Source organism: Ptychodera flava (assembly GCF_041260155.1).
Source record: "Ptychodera flava strain L36383 chromosome 23 unlocalized genomic scaffold, AS_Pfla_20210202 Scaffold_23__1_contigs__length_28996876_pilon, whole genome shotgun sequence".
NCBI classification, from domain to species: Eukaryota; Metazoa; Hemichordata; class Enteropneusta; family Ptychoderidae; genus Ptychodera; species Ptychodera flava.
Genome location: NW_027248277.1, coordinates 11,558,299 through 11,570,824, shown reverse-complemented (window position 1 = coordinate 11,570,824; position 12,526 = coordinate 11,558,299). Strand labels below are relative to the sequence as shown.

The window sequence follows — 12,526 nt, the reverse complement described above, 5'->3', positions numbered from 1 at the left end:
TGAGAAAAATGACACAATAGGCGGAGAGATGCAGTAACTTTGTTAACGTTTGTTTACTTTTGTTTACTTCTATGCTAAAAATGTAGTTCGAGTAACCAAACTGATAACGTTTAACGTGTTCTCAACCTTTATCGTTAAATACCACGGCTGATATTTTACACTTAATTTTCACCAATATTAAGCAAAGCAGGCATGGAGATATGATAACAGTTAATACCATGTTCTGTAATTGGTTTGTCAAATGTTTTACGTCACTGACTTTATTTTGCCTCCTGGTCATTAGTGAACATTAAACACGCCTTGTTTATTTTTCAGATTCAGAAACTAGCCAAACAAAGACATGAGGACACTGGTCGTTTGTTTTCTGTTTCTGGCATTTGTATGTGCCGTCCATGGAGGGGGCAAGTATATGTCTTATTTGTATCAGCTTGCAAACATTACAGAAGAGTGATTAACTTTTAACTTAAAGGAGACATTGAAATGATATATAGCTACCAGCTTCTCATAATATTTGCATTAGGCATATAGTTGCCACGTATAACGAATCCATTGAGATTAAGGTTTTGAAATGGTGTTTTAATCAGACAGAGGGTAAGCTGTGTTGAAAGTAATTAATCATAGGCGGCATTATGAAATGATTATTAAAAAACATACAGACGTGTAGCTCCACTTTGCAATGAACCAAACAATGACAGTCCATCGTGAATATGAGCGCGACTTGACTTTGTGAATTTCAGTGGCTGAATGTCTATGACTATGTCACAAAAAAGACTATTTGCCGCACTTATCTTCTTCATTTGTAGTTTATTACATTTATCCCCTGCAAACGCTGTCAATGCTGGACAAGGCCCCACATCACTGGCTGTGATGCTGTGCCCTGGCCAGCTACAACACCGGCAAAATTAAGGAATACCCAACTCATGTCTTTGTGGGAGAAATGGGCCACCAAATGGGCGACCATTTAATGAGAAACTGTAACTGTAAAATACATCAAACAGGCCACTAATTGATGACACGCAAACATAATACAAAATGTGTGACCTTACAATAACTAACCTACTTACACTTGTGATAAAATTAAAGTTGCAAAGATGAGATACATCAATTAGGCCACAAAATTGGTGACCAATAAACTGACACACAAACAAATTTCCTTACAATGATTAACATGCTGCTAACTGTGAAATACATAAAGTGGGCCACAAAATGGGTGACCAATTAACAGTCTAACAAAGAATTCACCTACATAGGTAACTCATTTAATCTTGCCCCAATCTTGTGGGGCCCAAACACGCCACAAGACACACCTTTGTGTCGGCCCCACAAGAAGAAAGTCCACGTCACTGCAGCCCCTGCGAACAGTGACTTGTCCTGATTGCTACGTTGACCCGCGCCGTGTTGAGAAACTGGCAAATGAACTGTGACTCATGCATGTTTCACAGATGTATGCAAAATTTATACTGGCACAGCACCAGTGTCTAACTAGCAATAACTTAACCATCCTACTTATATACTGTGCTTGGCTACGCTACTACCCTCAGTTTTATTGCAGCAATAGAGGTAAACCCGTAACAATTGTAAAGTCTGTAAACTACGTTTTGTACTTTATCTACAAACGAGTCTTGTTGACCCCCCCCCCCCTCTTTGTATTACTACCTTGGGAAACAAGGAACAAAACTCAAATTGAGTAACTGTATTTCCTACTGTGGCTAAACACAAACCAAAGAGAGACTTGCTCTAAAAAACAGAGATTAAAAACCCTTTTGGAGGGAAAAATTCTCTCTGAAAAAGCCTAGTCAATTATATGGAATCACAATGCGTGGAATGCAAAGATAGCAAAAATAATTGTTAGTAATGTGAAATGGAATCTGCTAGTCTGGAGGAAGCGTATAGTGTGTACCTTAAAACTTCCTGAACTTTATAAACATATTTCTAACCAGCTTCCTCCCCACCCTACAAAGCATACTTGCTCCTTATATGTTGTCACTTGAACATTTTTCGGGACATCAGATAATAAGCCAGAATGGCACAACTTACTGCAGCCCCTGCGAACAGTTAGTATGCTAAACTTGGCCTTAAACTGATGACCTATATATATACTTGTTTCACAACTTAACTGATTGTACCCAACGACCATTTAGGCAAATAGACTTCATACGTCCAGAACCTCTGGATGATTGCTGGAGAGCCTGTTTTTAAAGTAGCAGTAATGCACTCATATTTATAAAGGAAGGTTAAAAAATTGTCACACTGGCAAACCAGAAAACACAGCTGATTTCCCGTTAAATTGACACTGCTTGAAAGGGGAAGCTGGCTTACAACACTTGACTCTGTACCACGTACGGCGCACAGTTGCTGTACTAAAACTGGGTCTTCAACTGGCAAGTAGATTCCAAACATCTGATCCGCTGATTGGTTATTGGAAGGCTTGCCTTTGTAAATATATGTGCAAGACATAGCAAGATAGATGAGCCATTACTATAACTTTGAAGTCTTATGTACTATAATACAGCTTCATATTGATCTAGAGAGGATAAACTTACTTATCCTTAAGAATAACTGAAAACAAAAATATATGTCCATTTTGTAAAGTTGATGTTGTTGATTGTTGCCTTGTAGCCCTAGTGTCTGATGCAGGATTTGAATATGCTGAGTGGCAATGAGGTTAGCCGCCTTCTTCTTTTTGTACAGTTTTTTTCCATGAGCCATGCCTGTTGGTGAAAACAAAGGGAGAACTAGGCAGAAAAAGAATTCAACAGAGTCTCAATAATGTGGTTGCATTATACCTATTACATAGCTAATAGGTTGAGTGGCAGACAGAATCAAACATGGGAAAACCATTAAAGGAGCCCGGGCAGTAACATGCTGACACTGCCTCCCACATATGACAAGCGGATAAAATGACACTGCTGCTGACCCAGCCGATCCAACAATGTGGGGGAAAAACACAGCTGGGAAACAAATTCCACAAAGGGAAGACGCTGTACCCACAGCAACACCCTACATATTGGACCAGCACAGCCAAATCCAACAATGAGGGAAATTCCACAAGGGAAAAATGCAAAAGCTGAACATACAGCAACACCCAACATAGTGGACCAGCACAGCCGAATCCAACCATGAGGGGAAAACCCAGCTGAAAAACACACTAATTCCACAAAGGAAAAAGTGAAAATGCTGTAAACACAGCAACACCCCACATTGAGAACCTGTAATGGGCTGTAAGCCCAGCAAAATCCAGCTTAATGGGAAGCAATAAGCAGGGCTGCCAAACATAATTCGCATGACTCAGTCTGACGCCACTTTGTTGCAGCAAAAGTTCGACCACAGCAATGAAATGTACAGCAAGCAAACTTTATGAAGTACAATCTTGACAAATGTGAACTGGCTGAACTTGAACACATAACTAGTAATGGTAATGAAAAAGCACACTAGTTGTAACCCAATGTTGGGCGACAAGTCTCTCGCGGACATGAAGTCCACCACGATATTATATCTCTACTACTACTGCTCTCATAAATTTGAACTGACAGAAATTACTTCGCGTAGAACCCTCAGACTGACAGCATATGAATGTTCCAGAAGAAGTGCATACGTCATTTGCCTTAACAAACTGTTTTTACCTGTAGGTGAAATCAGGTATCATATACTTACTTTAGCCCCATTTGTGGATAAGGTAATTGTTACCTACATGGAGTGATGTCAGCGTGACTCTACATCTGCCTTTTGATTAAAAGGACCGTGTTATGGATAGTGTTCTGCAGATATGCCTGTTGTTGATGCTGTGGTATCTCAAGTAGGCTGTTTTAACTGTGAAGATCTCAAGCTGAGTTGAAGCCCTTGCCACTGTTGTAGAAGCTGATGACAATGATGCTGTTAACTAGTTGTCTGCTGCTGAAGACAACTACCATTGGCAGGAACCATACCTGTAACTGCTCTTTTACTTGAGGCACTGGAGCTAGCTGCCTTCTTCTGTGCTACCTTTTTGCTTTGAGCCATGGCTATGAGCTAAGAAAAGGAAAACTAGGCAGCAAAAGGAAATTACCTGAGTTCCACTGAATAGTTTACAATAAACCAAACCGTTCCAAACTTACGACAGCTGGTCACATGCTAAACTACTGCAAATCTAAGACAGAAAACTGAAATTGCAATGCTCCCTCAATTGGACATATGCACGACTACAGGTGATGAGGAAAAGAAAAGCTCTGGTTGAGTGGTAGCAAGATCCAAGGCATGGAGAATCCATTCAGGGACGCTGCCCTGAAAATACATCTACCCCTTCCGCAGCCAAAATGTCAAAGTTGCATGCCCAGCCGGTCCCAACAATGAAGGGGCCCTACAACTGAGGGAAAAAACAAGCTGAATAACACAGCTGAACCCAACAATGTGGGAAAAACAACAGCGCTACAAGAGCAGCTGACATTCCACCGAAGTGGAAAATAAACAAGCTGTAAAAACAGCAACAACCGACATTGGGGACCTGTAATGGGCTGTAAGCACAGCAACAACTTGAACAAGCCGCGTGGGGAGAAGTATGTAGCAAGATTCACACACATGATTCCCATGTCCTGGTTTGATGCCACTCTGTCGACACTTCGACCACAGCTAAAACTTAAAAAAAAAATTAAAAAGAGGCCAATGCCCGACAAGCGCGAAGTAAAGCACCGCGTACACTCGTACACTCCGATAATCCCGGCGCATACCCGGCGCGTTAAAGTGTACCCCGTCACTGTAGAATACTTGTAGCGATGACCGCCATAACCCGACATGTGACCAGAAAACACAAAGGGATTTCCCGCCAAAGCCTCCCTCAAGTTGTTGTACAGGGCGTCTACACGTGCATTGAAGTCCCGGATGTTTACTGTACACGGGCCCCGGGCACGATGCAAAACTTAACTTACAACTAATGAAAATATCCGAACGTTGAAATGCCGATGGAAATTCTGCATGAATAAAATAATCCTATGAGCAATAGCCGCTTGTGAACCATGCACACTGCAGAGAACGTTTGTACCGATGCCGAAAATACAAACCTGGCGAAACGTCTCTCACGTACGATGTCCTCCGAGAAAGTTACCTAGTACCTCCGCTGGTACCCCTCACAAACACGCTTCGAACAAACAGAAAAACTGAGTGAGTTCCGGCGCGTGTATTTTCCTAGACGGCGTATGAAAGAATGCCCCAAAAGTACTACACGGATAGGGGCATGGTTTCTTGTGAAGAAAGGAATGTTATAAATACCGTTACCGTTGTTAAAGTTCAGATGAGGTCCAGCTGCCGAAATGGCAGTCTTGCCTGGAGGACGTCTCAGGGCAAAAGAGGATGGTACAAGCCCACACGATGACCTCTTGACCCCCGCCACAGGCGGCGCTGTATGAACGTTTGCAGGAGATAAAATTCCTTACTTTTGTAACTTCTTATACCTTTGAAGGCGCTCATACAATCGGTCTTTTTCTGGAGGTAATGTGTATATGCATTTAAAATGCCTTTCAAATATTTGCTACAGTGGATTGTGTATCATTAAGTCATGCTTCTTTTTTTTTCAGATATCACTATCAAAGCTGATAGCTTTGCTATCACCAGTCCTAGTGGTTCACTCACGTTCAACCGGTACACAGATACGGCGATAACATTCAACGTTGGTTTGGTGAACAGCGATAGCACAGCTGTGACGCTTACATCAGTTAAATTACACTTGTCAGACAACGATGATTTTACAACATCGGGTGCTAAAGTATCTACTGCAATAGATATCACTGGTGCCCCAACCACTGTAGATGGTGATGCTGACGGATCTGCCGGTACAGGTTTGACGACTGGCATGACCGCTGCTGTTAAAATTGCTGATGGGACAGACTGTAGTTCTTACAACAAAATCTGCATTCAGGTGAAAGACGGCGATGCCACTCAATGTGAAGATGCTACAATGAACTGTGATGGTAGGTTAAGCACCTCTTGAATTCAAACGTATTTATGCAGCGTTTAAGCCATTATCGAAACAATATATAGCATTACATTGTTTTTTTAATTTATGGTCAAATTTTATGCTTTTATATCTGAAATGTGAAGTACATATCCTTTCAGAATTGAATACCAACTACCACGAAACATTTGATATTCTAAGGTGTCTTGATAAGATTTCTATCGGCTACGTTTTATTGATTGCTTCTGTTCACCATAATTGTATAACACTTTGTGAACTCTATATCCAATGGGACTTAATAACATTCTGGATTGTCGTCGGTCATTTTCCATATCATATAAAAGCATAATTGCTTTTTGTCAGGGGTTTTATACATCCTTGATTGAAATGAGACAAAAGCAAAAGAAACCAAACATCATACTTTGAGGTTGTTATGGATGACACTGCGTTCAATGTATCATATCTCAGCAATCAATCGTGACCGTAGAATAAATACGCACCAGGTTTCGACAACGATTACTAAGTGTATATTGTAAACATAACAAAATGAATAGCGAACATTGTAAATTATCAGTGTCATTGGATATTCTATAAAAATATCAACACACAAAATTGTCTATACAAAGTCGTCTTTTTGACATACTAGGTGCACTATCCAATGAAATTAATAGATCAGAAATGTGTGTTCAATTTCAGCATTAGCTTTCAAAGTAGACACCATTGCAGTGACAGCACCGACAACTTACACGCTGAACCGAGTTCAAGCGACCACGCTCACATTCAGTGCCGGCCTGTTTAACGCTGACGCAACGGAGACTACAATAACATCATACAAGTTGTATCTGTCTGACAACGAAGACTTGGATGCCGGTGCAGCCAAAGTGTCTGCCGCCATTGATGTTACTGGAGCTCCAACAACTGTTCCCGCCAATGCTGATGGTACTGCTAGTAAAGGACTGACCATTGGTATGTCGTCTGCTGTGAAAATCGAGTCACAAACTGACTGCAGTGCCTACAACAAAGTCTGCCTGAAAGTTGAATATGCTTCTACTTCTGCAACCGGCTGTTTCGATGTAACTGGCAAAACAGACTGTGCTTCAAGTAAGTGTTGCTGTCCAGGTACTCTGTTCCAAAGTTTCCATAATTATCTTGACATTTAAAAATTGCTCGATTATTTTTACAGATAATTTTTTTGTAAATATAGGTAAGGTGATTGATTGTGACACTATACTGGAGAACGAAAATTTGATGTCAACATAGTATAAGCTCATATTACAATGTAATGCAAACATTCGTTTTGTTCTATCTTCAGCCCTAGCTTTCAAAACTGGTTCATTTTCAATAACGGGACCATCAACCTATAAGTTGAATCGAGCAACAGCCACCACACTAACCTTCAATGCTGCATTAATGAATGCCGAAACCACAGAGGTGACCTTGACGTCTTACAAGTTACACCTTTCGGACAACGTCGACCTGTCTGCCACAGGGGCCAAAGTGTCTAAAGCCATTGACGTCACTGGTGCCCCTGAAAAGGTTCCAGCGAGTGCTGATGGAACTGCCGACAAGGGATTGACCACTGGTATGACATCTGCTGTGAAAATCGAGTCAGCAGATGACTGCAGTGCCTACAAGTGGGCGTGTCTGAAGGCAGAACCAGGTCCTGTGACAGACTGCACTGATGTCAGTGATAAAATTGAATGTGCAGGTAAGTTTAGCTGAACTGTATACCTCAGCGAGATACATATAAAAGATATCAGGTCCCGCACACGGTATGGAGGGTGATCTTCCAAAAGAGGATGTGAATCAGCTGATTTGTCAAGCTTGTTTATTTTCTAAACCGGCAATCATGACTGATGTTCATCTTCTGTAAGGATGTGACGGAAGTGGAGTGAACGTTGCAACTCAGGTTCAAAGAACAGATTTAGCTTTCTTTAATTTCAAATTTCAAAACCCCTGACAAATGGTCTTTGTTTCGGCGAAAAGTAGGGGTTAAATCGTATCGGAAAATTCCTGAAATATTACTAAAATGGCAAAACTCTAAGCTTCGTCGTTTGCTATTATTTTCATTTTTGTGTTAATCGTATCGGATTACCAGCTGGATGAATGTATTTTGGGTAATATCAATACTGAGACTGGTTGATTTGGTTGTATGTATGTATGTATGTATGTATGTATGTATGTATGTATGTATGTATGTATGTATGTATGTATGTATGTATGTATGTATGTATGTATGTATGTATGTATGTATGTATGTATGTATGTATGTATGTTTGTATGTACACCACTTGTGTAAACATAGCAGAATTGACCTAAAATCATAAAAAGCAAGAAATTGAAAGCATTTGTTTTCTCCAGCATCCTAATTATGCATTTTATAAATTTCTTTTGTTTTTACTATAAATTAGATGCAGGATCAACTATGACTAACCTAAGCTTGTCTGCTGCTGTGCTGATTTTGACGTCGATATTTTCACAATTTCAACAATAATTCTTAAGGTAAGACTCAGCCATGTATCGGCGATTATAATTTTGATTACTCTTTATTCTTGTTTGTCAGTCATATTATCTCACATGTATTAGTGGTCAACAGTTCAACAGTCATACGGAGATACACCAGCTCATCATTGTAGAACCATGCACGTAAAGTCATGCCAGATAAGTAGTCAAAATAGTCTTTGTTTGTACACCATGCAAACTTTTGAGACCAACGTGCATCGCGCTAACAATTGATATTTCACTGCCGTTAACAATGTATTTTTCACTTCAGTGGTGAATTTATTTTGTAAGAAATAAGTTGCGATAAAAATAATAAATATTTTGACAGCAAACCAAAATTGCTTGTCATTTTACTATAATTATGTAAGGCTATTATTTTTAATCTTGGAAAAGGGGAAGTTAGGTATGGAAACGTTCTACATAAATTTTGAAATTTTGAACTGTTTTACGTTTAAGTTAATTTACTGTAATTTTTGATAATATGACACGTTTTGGCGTTCAAAAATAGTTTACTTTGCAGATATTCCCTCATTATCGTGTTTCTGTTTTTCAGACAACGATGATGGATCACTTTAGGAAGACGCCGTAATGAACCATACGAATTTTAATCTTGTAACTCTGTGGATGATTTGAAGCATATATTTTCGATAATTTTAGTTTTGCCGTAATACACAATTAAAAGACACTGACAGGTGTTTATGACAGTACTATGGATGACGTCATTCGACATTGACACTGGTTGTTATTGTGAAGTTTGACGAACGACTCCGTACTCGAGACATCATATGTTTTAGTTAAACTTAGTGTGAACGGAAAACCTGGCTTTTAAAGCTCGCCGATGGCAGAATCACAACATTTTGTGTTTCTAAAATATAACCTACCAGGAAATGGCCCTAGGAAGTCACTTTCACTTGTGGCCACCCAGAGTGCCGTATTGCCGTGTCTGTATTGATAGGTAAAGTCTGCTGATTGGTTGCCTATTAAAGATGATATTGTTTACGAAGAATGCAACGGGGGCGTTTTGACACCGAAAGCTATAAGACTTATATTCCTTGTATCGATTAGGCGCAGAAGAAATCCTGTCTACGTATTCAAAATATAACATTATCAACTTGATTAAAAAGAAAAATTAAGTTTTTAAATCATACATCTGAGATTGTATTGATTGTATTGCTTTTATTTGAATGTATGTATAGCAAGGCACAGAGAGAGAGAGAGAGAGAGAGAGAGAGAGAGAGAGAGAGAGAGAAGAGAGAGAGAGAGAGAGAGAGAGTATGGAGGTGGCATTTTGAATGCCAACCAGAAAAAATACTGTCATCACCTTAACTGTTAATGCCATTCGCACAAGTATCAATATTTTTTATTTTCGCCACTGGATTAATTGTTGGTCAAAGAAATACTGAAAACAAAAATATGTATGCTATTAAATTGCAATCCATTCGACCATAAGCTATGGTGCGTGTTCAAACATTACATTTGAATACTCACTATAGTTTATAGATCAATGATAAGTTTAATGACCTTTAACATAAAAACGAAGGAAATGACGTGTTCGCCCTCAAGCGTCGAGGAAAGAGAACTCATGTCTTGGCATGGCATTTCTAGAAATTAACACTTGAAGCACTTTGCGGGGTAGAGTTGAACTTTGTGACCACTCACTGCTGATCGATGGTAGAATATTATTGTGCATTTAGTGGTCGGCATTGCCTCTGATGGTAGTTCCAATGATATTTTTTTTGACTTTTGACATTTTGACTCAAGAGTATATTATGTTGTGTAGCCTCGGGGTGTGCAATGAGTTTGGTGTAGGATCGTCGGTGCAATTCTTTAAGCTGCTCCGCGAATTCGACTGGAATAGAACTGTACATCTTCTTTCGTCGTCTTGATATGCGATTTACTATCTTGTATAGCAACTCGTCGCAAGTCATCGTACGAGAGCCAAGCAGAAAATGTGAGGCAGCACATAGGCTTATACAAACGTGATTGTCATCGACCGACAAGTAGCTGACCCCGACCATTACAGTCCCAGGTATGCATGAGGTTTGTCGTCATCTCAGGTGATCATCAGACTCAAGTCCAATTGGCTGAAAGTATGCAGACAAATGTGCGACATCACATACGCCCTCAATGATCGTGAAAATATTTTCTATCACATATAGGGCAATATTAAGCTGACGTTTCATTGAAATATTTGAGCGAAAAATCCAACTTCTATATGGAGTCACCGATAAAATGTAAAAACGTACATTTTGCACTGCAAAAGTCTGAAATGTACATGCGCGATACTTTCCAAATATATATATCGGTCGACCTAGCCTAAAGTCTCGTGCGCATGACAGTGTTTGTACGTACAAGTAGGGAGTCGTGAGCCTTATGTCAAATTTTCCCGACTTCCAGTTTTTAAATTAAACTATTCTTGGACGTTTTATGAGTATTTTCTCAAGTCTGTTGGAACTCTATGGGATGTCCTGACGCCTATGTAGTTGATAGCCACTCGCTGTTCCACCTCCCTTGTTAGAGGGAAATGGTCAGTTCAAAAGAAACCTTTCACTTTTATTCAATCGACGCTGAATGAATTGCGAATATTATATATCCTCAACTAACGGAATAGAACTTAAAAGCTTCTTGTCTCATCCAGTCGAAAGAAAGGGGAATTTTATGATTCTTATTTTAATGTCATAAATCGAAGGGGCAAAAGTTCAGGAGAGACTGTAGCTACACTATGGTAAGACTAATCTTTGCTCACGACTTTGTCACTACGTTTAATTAATAAAGTGATATGTAGTTGCAATTTGTTTATATCTATTTTATTTCAAAACTAAACCTTTTAAGAAATGAAGAATTTTATGTGTTTGACAAACAACAGAAGATCGAATTGCCAAGGTCGCTCTTACTCTTTCTAAATTCAGCACCTGAAAAGAATGGCCTTAAGGTCATCAGTTTTGGTTCGCCTCCTGTGCAGATAGAAAAGGCAGAACAGGAACCACCTAGAGCAGGTAATTGCTGTCATTGCTAAGTATTCCACCGGAATTATGGATTAGTTGTCGTTTAGTATCGGTAAAATGCGAAAGCATTGTAGTAAAAGTTCAGTATCGACATAGTGCGATTACATTGTCGTAAAACGTGCCAATTTTATGCTGTTCATCAAGAGGCGAATATCGACATTATTTTTTAAGACCGATCACAACGCAATGTTTTTTTTTGTAGTAATAGTACCACAGCAATCAAAGTATCGTATGAAGAAACCCCTACGTAGTGGTGGGTTTTCCTTTGTGGAATGGTAAATAATTTAGTAAAGAGCTTTAAAGAGTCGTCAAAATTGCCGTCAAAAAAGTTTTCAAATGTAAGAAAGATAAGTGGCTATTGGTGACTTTCGATATGACCAGTAAATGTGCGTCTCTCCCAGAAAAAAGTGTCAAGATGAACATATTTTAACACATCAACGTACAGGGGAAATCCCGACATGACGTCATTCGTACGAGTTGGGTCATGGTTTAGAAATTACGATGTGCTATGCTGATTCACATTCTGAGCAGTGGCGGCGCCCTCACTAGACCAATGAATTTGCCTGAATGTGCCGAGATACGGTAATAAATGTATTCCCGTAGGACATATTAGTATAATACATTATAATTTTGATGGTATGTATAATAGGTAAAAAAATTATGGATCATATTTGGGGTTTGTTTAAGTAAACAAACCAAAGCTCGATGTCTTAATGTATAAATGGTAATAATACCCAAACACCAAAAATTCATCATTATATATGGTGCATGACGGGAAGCGCCACTTGCTTATGAAAGACGATTCTTTTGTTTTTTTCAGCAGGCTTTCAACGATGTAATATGCATATTAGTCAAATAGATGCTGTGTCAAGAGGTCAGTCAGACACGCTAACTCGACCATAGGATAACAGAGGTCTTTCGTTATACTGCCTAAAGTTTACAAGCAAGTTAAGTTGTTTCTTGAGACACAGGCATACACTCACCATGGTACGCTTTAGCAAACTTAGGCCATGTGCCTTTCAATTGAGGAATGAAAGTTGTTGTACAAATCACTGTACCTTTAAGACATTTGTGCCTTTAACAGACTATCAACCCT

At 39.4% G+C, this 12,526-nt stretch overlaps 1 protein-coding gene across 1 annotated transcript; it reads left to right on the top strand.

Moving 5' to 3' along the window:
- Positions 1 to 321: 321 nt before the first annotated feature.
- LOC139124246 (uncharacterized) lies at positions 322 to 9,591 on the top strand. Its single transcript, XM_070690384.1, has 6 exons — positions 322 to 405; positions 5,547 to 5,939; positions 6,620 to 7,024; positions 7,236 to 7,631; positions 8,335 to 8,425; positions 8,979 to 9,591. The coding sequence occupies exons 1-5, from the start codon at positions 393 to 395 to the stop codon at positions 8,415 to 8,417; spliced, it is 1,290 nt and encodes a 429-aa protein (XP_070546485.1). The 5' UTR covers positions 322 to 392; the 3' UTR covers positions 8,418 to 8,425; positions 8,979 to 9,591.
- The last annotated feature ends 2,935 nt before the right edge of the window (positions 9,592 to 12,526 follow it).